The 8397-nt window shown below is 29.3% G+C and overlaps 1 protein-coding gene and 1 long non-coding RNA gene across 3 annotated transcripts; both read right to left on the bottom strand.

Annotated features, from left to right (window-relative positions):
* Positions 1–1125: 1125 nt before the first annotated feature.
* Positions 1126–3473, bottom strand: LOC111716288 (uncharacterized). 2 transcript variants are annotated; one of them, XR_002768449.1, is made up of 5 exons: positions 3226–3473; positions 2591–3014; positions 2354–2481; positions 1950–2253; positions 1126–1789 (listed from the first exon to the last, which is right to left on the bottom strand). It is a non-coding gene; the product is annotated as an uncharacterized LOC111716288 (long non-coding RNA). The 2 variants fall into 2 exon arrangements; XR_002768448.1 differs by having other exon boundaries at positions 1950–2481.
* A 557-nt stretch (positions 3474–4030) lies between these two features.
* LOC111716289 (zinc finger protein 142) lies at positions 4031–8097 on the bottom strand. The gene is made up of 3 exons (XM_023491728.1): positions 7321–8097; positions 6966–7073; positions 4031–5549 (listed from the first exon to the last, which is right to left on the bottom strand). The coding sequence occupies exons 1-3, from the start codon at positions 7340–7342 to the stop codon at positions 4162–4164; spliced, it is 1518 nt and encodes a 505-aa protein (XP_023347496.1). The 5' UTR covers positions 7343–8097; the 3' UTR covers positions 4031–4161.
* Between the last annotated feature and the right edge of the window lie 300 nt (positions 8098–8397).

Genomic DNA, 8397 nt, shown 5'->3' with positions numbered 1-8397 from the left:
TTAAGAGTTTTTTTGCATGTTTATAGGTTTTAATGCAATTTTGAACTTTATGCAGTTAGTTATTGATATTAATCAGATCTTTATTATAATGTTAAATCTTACATTGCATAATGTTCGGTCTTGATTTCTATAGAGTATATGTAAATAAATTATAAATATATTCACATTTTTAACTAAAAATAAACGGTTTTTGTTTACAATTATATATATTTTTTTTGTAAGAATGATTATATTTATTGTAACATATTTTTGGGGTTTTATAATTTTCATTAAATTTTTAGGGAATTTTTCACACACAATATTGCCCGCTGTAGTGCGATAAAGTGACTTTATTGCCCTTCAACAGGGCGAAAAAGTAACTTTATCACCTTAATATTTAAATTTCATATTTAGCACCTAATATTTCCCGTTTGTGGGTGTTAAAGTAACTTATCGACCTTTGCTTTTAAATAAAATGAATAAAATTGAATAAAATGGGTATCTTATGTGGGAAAATATTTTTGCAGTGGTTTTTACTTTTCCTAGTTTATTTTTAATCAATCAAAATAAATTTATATAGTTTTATGAATATTTCGCGACTATAATTCGCGAAAATTGTTTTTCATTGTAGCACTACTCAATATCAGGTTTTAAGAACAAGTGAAATTATACAAAACAAAACTATTCATTGTATTATGTTAGTTGACCAAATTTACAATGAGAAAATTATTGTTCATTGTAGCACTACTCAATATTAGGTTTCAAGAACAAGTGAAATTAAACAAAACAAAACTAGTCATTGTATTATGTTAGTTGACCAAAGTTACAATGAGAAAATTATTGTTCATTGTAGCACTACTCAATATCAGGTTTTAGAATAAGTGATATTATACAAAACCAAACTATTCAATGTATTATGTTAGTTGACCAAATTTGCAATGAGAAAATTATTGTTCTTTGTACAACTACTCAATATCAGGTTTTAGAATAAGTAATATTATACAAAACCAAACTATTCAATGTATTATGTTAGTTGACCAAATTTACAATGAGAAAATTATTGTTCATTGTACCACTACTCAATATCAAGTTTTAGAATAAGTGAAATTATACAAAACAAAACTATTCGTTGTATTATGTTAGTTGACCAAATTTACAATGAGAAAAGTATGTATGTTTATAGGAAAATAAATCCACAAGCAAAATTAGCTTAATTTGTAGTTTATATAGCATAATGTGCAAAGATAAATTTTTGCAAACAGAACATTTCTGCTTTTACCATTACAATAAAGAATGTTAGCAGAACAAGGAAAAATCTAAGCAGGAAAATCAAAGGGTTGTATATTTTCTAAATAAAATCAATCCCCCCATCTTTGAAAAACCCTTTTTCCCCCAGAAGTTGGGTAAACTTCAATGGAATTTGTACTTGTAACGTTGTTTTTGAGACTTTAAAGACACAAAAACTCACTCATATCCAGGGCGAGTATTCCCTTATAACCAGCGCACCACATTAATACACGAGTGTTATGTTTATATAAGCTTTATTGAAGTAGTTTATCCTCAATTTCAGCTCTCACACTGTGAACTGAAATTAAATTATTATAATATAACAAAATATATATGTATATGTTTACAAAAATTTGCTCCAGGTCTCAATAAAGAAATTTAGTTTTTGAATCACTACAAAATCATATTAGTAAAATATTCAGAATTTAGAAACACACTTACAAAGTTGCTCGGGCTGGGGTCTTGATATGAGCTACAGTTCAGAGAGAGAATATCTTATCCTTCATTCAGAGTCTTTTCGAGTCTAAAAGAGAATTCTCGGTGAGAGTTGATCGACAAAAGATAAGCTTATAGGTCACTTATCATAATATTAGCACAGAAATTGCAGTATACCTTTAGGTGCAATCCTTAAAATCCTGTTCGTCAAGATCATTATATATATTTCTCGTGTATATGAGTCTCACCTTAACAGGACACGTCTAAAGCATATGACTTCTCAACATAAGTCCTCGAAATCTGTGTTGTCCAGTCGGAGGCAGCTCGGTTAGTTCAATCAGTACTCCGAGTTGTGGATCAGAGGAGGTAAGCTCACATTCTCATGCTCAGGATGATGATCAAGAAGAATCATGATGGTGGAAGACGGCCAAAGGAATCTAAAAGAGTTCTGAAGATGGAAGACGACATCAGAAGACTTCTCCAGGTGGAGAGTATTTACTCCATCAGCTCTATCAGACGGAGGAGTATATGAACATCAGGGTTGAGACGGTCCTGAATACATATATTTAAGGCATCTGCATGTGCATAATATTACCGATGAACATTCCAAGGATCAAGGTTCAAAGTCTATTTATGATTTCGCATGGTTCACCTGAGTTTCATTTACTCGACGAATGAAGATTTGTGGATAAGGTGATAGGTAAAAGATTGTAGGATGATGTTGTAGGTGGTAGATTTTTAGGGTGGTTGTAGTTAGGGAGAACACGCTTAATCTAAGATCTGTATCACCATTATATAACATCATTACATATATCAAAGTTTTTCTTTTTTAGCTCAAGACCCTTATTTTTATCATTGGGAATAATCTTTTAAAAGATGTTTTATAAACCTCGTAAAAATGGAGACCTGGAGACTTAATCGGGTTATAAATATAATCAACCCATTCTTCGTCTGAAAAAGACGATATATAGTTTTTTAAGTTTAAATTATTCTTTCCAAATTAAAATCATTATTATACAAGCTAAAATCTTTACTTTTTAAATTAAAAACTTTCTTTCTTTTGAATTCTCAATAAGATAAAGAATTTTATATAAAACAGCTCATGATTAACATTTCTCATGGCTTGATAAGATTAAAAGAATATATAGGGTTATATAATTCAGAACATTGATTCTTTAGTATAAGGATAAATAATCAAGAATTTTAGAAATGTAGGAGAAAGTTGGAATTTTCATGTGTAGTTTCAGTTTCATCTTTCTCCGCTCCAACTTCTTCACATTCATCACAAGGATTCTCCAGGTTTTTCAGAAATCCTGAACATTGAAAGTTTATTAGAATTCTTCAAATTCCACAGAATTTACTTCGCTGAATTTGGGAAGATAAATTGTGAAGGCTTAGTAAAAGTTTCAAATATTTTATCATCACTATGTAAACACTAAACATACACACCTCACAACCCCCTCCCCCACCTAAAACCACAATGTTTATTCTATGCTTTAAGAATAGTAAACTTATCAAGATTACCTTTTATTTCTGTATTTTCCAGCTTTATATCATCTTCAGGTATATAAACAAAACATTTATCCTCTACAGTTGAAGTTATCTCAGATTCCTTGAATCTTATTCTTTTTTCATAATCTCTGCCATTCTATCTGAAAAATAAATAAACATATGTGACACCATTTCCTTCTATTAAAATGATAACATGTCTGTTCAGTTGAGATCATTTGATTTATGTTTATATGTTTATATGTTTATATGTTTATATGTTTATATGTTTGCATGTTTATATGTTTATATATGTTTACATGTTTATAGGTTTATAGGTTTATATGTTTATATGTTTATATGTTTGTATGTTTGTATGTTTATATGTTAATATGTTTATATTGTGATGTCTCCAAGGACACCAAGATTATAAGAATATAAGGGTATTAAGGAGAATACAGATTATTAAATGATAACAAACAAACTCTATTTGTAACAATCTATTAGACTGCATTTTTAGTATTTTTTTTTTATGATTTATATCAGTCTTTATTTATAGATTTTTTACGCTTTTTTCTTAAGCTTTTACAGCTTTTTTTCATCCTTAGGAAAAATGAGCTTATCAATTGAACCAATTCCTATTTTAATTTCCTGCTATTGAAATAGATACATATTTGGTGCATTAAATTTAGTTATAAGAATTAAGCGATTTTGTTTATACCAACAAATTATAGAGAATACACAAACAACTATTAAATTTATTTAAGGTAAGTTTTCAAAATGAAACAAAAGATTCAAACGATTAAAATCAAAAATAACTTACAATTGTGACATTAAGATTAGAAAATTTTAATTATGTGACATAAGTTTCCACAAATTTAAAACCAAAAAAATAAATGGTTGATAGCCCACAGTCATGGTAAGTTTTTGTGCAATTCTTTTGCAGCATTATCAGAACAGAGATATCTGAACTCAATTATGTTTTTTTTCTAAATGTTTTTTCAGAGCTACTTTTTGAGTTGCAGCATATTTACATTTAGGACATGCATATCTCACCCCTTCATGCTTACTTTCAACATGAATCTTCAGATGACTTGCTGTAGTAGCGGGATGTTCACATTGAGGGCAAGGATATCTAACTCCTTCGTGTTTACTTTCAACATGTTTCTTCAAAGCATTTGCTGTAGTTGGGGCATGTTCACATTGAGAACAAGGATATCTCACTCCTTCATGTTTACTTTCAACATGAATCTTCAGACCACTTGCTGTAGTAGCGACATGTTCACATTGAGGACAAGGATATCTGACTCCTTCGTGTTTTCTATTAACATGTTTCTTCAGAGCACCTGCTGTAGTTGCAGCATATTCACATTGAGAACAAGGATATCTCACCCCTTCGTGTTTACTTTTAACATGAATCTTCAGAGAACTTGCTGTAGTAGCGGCATACTTACATTGAGGGCAAGGATATCTCAATCCTTCATGTTTACTTTCAATATGTCTCTTCAGATCACTTGCTGTAGTAGCGACATATTTACATTGAGCACATGGATATCTCACTACTTCGTGTTTACTTGCAACATGTTTCTTTAGAACAGTTGCACTAGTTGCAACATACTCACATTGAGAACATGGATATCTCACTCCTTCATGTTTATATAAACTATGAGCCTTCAGGTTACCTGTTGTAGTTACAGCATACTCACATTGGAAACAAGAATATCTCACTCCTTCATGTATACTTTTATCATGTCTCTTCAGATCTTGTGCTGTAGTAGCGGCATGTTCACATTGAGCACATGGATACTTCACTCCTTCGTGTTTACTTTCAACATGAATCTTCAGAGCACTTCCTGTAGATGCGGCATATTCACATTGAGGACAACAATATCTTACTCCTTCATGTTTACTTTCAACTCGTTTCTTTAGATGATTTGCCGTAGTTGCATGCTCACATTGAGAACATGGATATCTCACTCCTTCATGTTTATATTCAATATGAGCCTTCAGGTTACCTACTGTAGTTGCAGTATACTCACATTGGGAACAACAATATATCACTCCTTCATGTTTACTTTCAACATGTTTCTTCAGAGCATTTGCCGTAGTTGCAACATACTCATATTGAGAACAAGGATATCTCACTCCTTTGTGTTTATTTTCAACATGAATCTTTAGATGACTTGCTCTTTTTGCGGCATATTCACATTGAGGGCAAGGATATCTCACTCCTTCATGTTTAATTTCAACAAGTCTCCTCAGTTTATCTGCTTGAGATGCAACAAAGTAACATTGAGAACATGGATATTCATATTTACTCTTCTTGATTCTTTCTGATTTTGGTTCGATCACGTTTTCTCCTGAATAATAAAAGTTTAAATAGTAATCTTTAATATAAAAAATAGAGCGTTGGAACATATGTGTCTGTTTGCAACGGTGTGTACTTTATACTTCTGAATAGTTAAAAATAAACATTAATTTTTTATACTTTTAAGTTTTATTTTGCTAAACTGGCAAATATATTATAAATAAGATTTTGCAACATAACAGGTAATAAATTTTGCTTGAGTTTATTACTTCTAGACGTCTCAGCCTTTTAATTTTTTTAAATTAAATAAATATTAAGTTGAATAAAGATTCAGCAAGATTCAAACAAAGAATTGAACAAAACTTGTTTATAAGAGGTTTTTATACAATACTCTCCTTTAACTTTTTGATGTGTTTGTGTTTTTGTTTGCAACCGTTGGTACTTTATTCAGTTATTAAAATTAATCAGATTATATTGTGTTAAATCTTTCATAAATCTTACATAAATCAATAATGCTTCGCCTTGACTTTTACAGAATATATGTAAATGACTAAAACTGACTGGTTATTTATTAATTTATTTTTTATTGATAAATTATAAAAATTATGCAGTCAATTAATTATACAGTGTTTATAAGTTAGAATCATCCTAGGACACTGATTTTATGTTTGAGAACTCAAAAATTTGTATTTTACAATGTTCATGCATTTCTTGTTTTGAAAAGATTCAAACAGAAGTGTGGGTTTGCGCGCTTTTGATAAAAAATCAGATTTGTTCTCACACTTACGTAGTTTTGACTCAGAATTCAGATAAAAAGTAGCGTGCGATGTATCAAAACATAGGTAACTTGGGACAAGGAATTCATTTTGAACCAAAAAATGAAATTGAGAAAAAAAGATAGGCGGTGACAATATAACTCTAATAATATAGCCACTAACAATTTTAAGACCAACAATTTAACTGACAAATATGTAACAGACCAAAAATAAAACCAGTATAGACCAATCAGAAATATATAGACCAAATATATCACCATTTTGAAACTAAAAATGAAACCATTTTTGTTTACAATAATATATTTTTATATGAGAATGGTTTAAATTTATTGTATATATTTATTTAAAAACAGTTTTTGTCAAAAATTTATAATCAAAACATACTTTTTTGGGTTTTATACTTTATAGTTTTTTAAATATTTCACGACTATATTATTATTATTATGAACAACACTCAATATCTAATTTTTAGAAAAAATAAAATTAAACAAGACAATGTATAATGTTAAATGACCAAATTTACGATGAGAAAAGTATTTTTCAAAAAGTTTTAAGTTTATCCAATTCTTATTTGTCATACTTATTTACTGTAAATCTTTCTTCTTCTGCATAAAAATTACATTAACTTTTGCTTGCAAAGGTTAAAAAAGATATTATTTCTGTATTTATTGTTTTACAAAAATTCAAATTACCTGAATCAAAATCCTCAAATTCATCTTTAATGATTAGCTCAGTGTGAAAATCAGGATCAAATACAGGCTTATTCTCTACTGTTTCCTGTATCTCAGTATCCAATACATCTAAACATAAAAACAAGTAATTAAAATATGTGTTAAACTAATTAGAATTATAAACACACCCTTCCTACCTTTTGGAAGAGGGAATAATGACCCCTGACCACGAACCTGATTATGGAAATGTGATATAAATAAGATGGATGTACAAAACTGCAATATTAGAACGCTACCATTTTTTTAATTCAAACTATTTTATTGATTATGAAACATCTAAGTTTCTTGCATGAAAATGTGAAGTAATTAGGTTTACCTTGTATTTCTGTATCTTCCATCTTTATATCATCTTTGTGAAGAATAAAAGTACATGTATTTTCTACTGTAGAGGAGGGAAGGAATTCTTCCTTTATAGAAACTATCTCTTCCTTTATCTCAAACTATTCTATATTTAATTCTTCTTTAATAATCTCTGCCATTCTATCTGAAAAATAGATTCAGCATTCAGTGAAATCTTTTTGAAAGAACTTCTACAAAGTCTCAAAAGAAACAACAGGGTCTATATCATCATAAAACATATTCAGCTGAATGCCAACAACAGCTGATCCTAGATGAAAGACGACATTTAAATTCTTTGGTTATACATGAAAGATTACATTTATATAGATTGTAGGGTTTGTCAATAAACATGGGAATTGAGAGACGACTTGAATTTCGTCTTTTAATTCTGATAATTCATAAATTGCATTATCACAAAAGATTGAAATTCGTACAGCTTTCTAAAATGAGGTCTACCTTCTTTGTATCTTTAAAATTAAGGAAGATTTTGTTGATTTTTACATAACTGGAATCTGAACCAATTTCTAATATCTCTTTCAATTTTGAAGGTGAAAAAATGACAGACCACATTGTGGAAATCCTGAGACTAGTAGGTTTTGGTGTTAAATGTTTTAACTGCAGTTACTAAAAAATCATATTTACGAAATAATCCCGCTTGGAATAAAGACGACATAGAAGTGGTCATTTCTTTCCCATGTTTATTGGGACACCCTGTACAAGCTGTAAGATAATAATGAGAATTTTTAAAAATATTATAAAAACATGTGTTCATTCATGAAGTTTGAAATTTTGGACAAAAAAAGGAAGGAAGAACAAATGAAAATAATAAAAAAAATATTGTTTAATTCTGCAAGCATAAATTTTCGATTAACTCTTTATTTTAGATGAAGTGTTTATCATTTGAATCTGTCAACTGTATTTACAGAATAATCATAATAACAGAAATAATAATTCAATATTTAAATCTAGTAAAATTTATATATATCCATCCTTTCTGTAAGATATGCCAATAATTCCCTCTTAACTTTACTTCTTGTTTCTGGATTTATGATTT

Source organism: Eurytemora carolleeae, unplaced genomic scaffold, assembly GCF_000591075.1.
Source record: "Eurytemora carolleeae unplaced genomic scaffold, Eaff_2.0 scaffold2002, whole genome shotgun sequence".
NCBI lineage: Eukaryota > Metazoa > Arthropoda > Copepoda > Calanoida > Temoridae > Eurytemora > Eurytemora carolleeae.
Note: the sequence above shows the minus strand (reverse complement) of the source record. Positions and strands in the feature narration are given on the sequence as shown.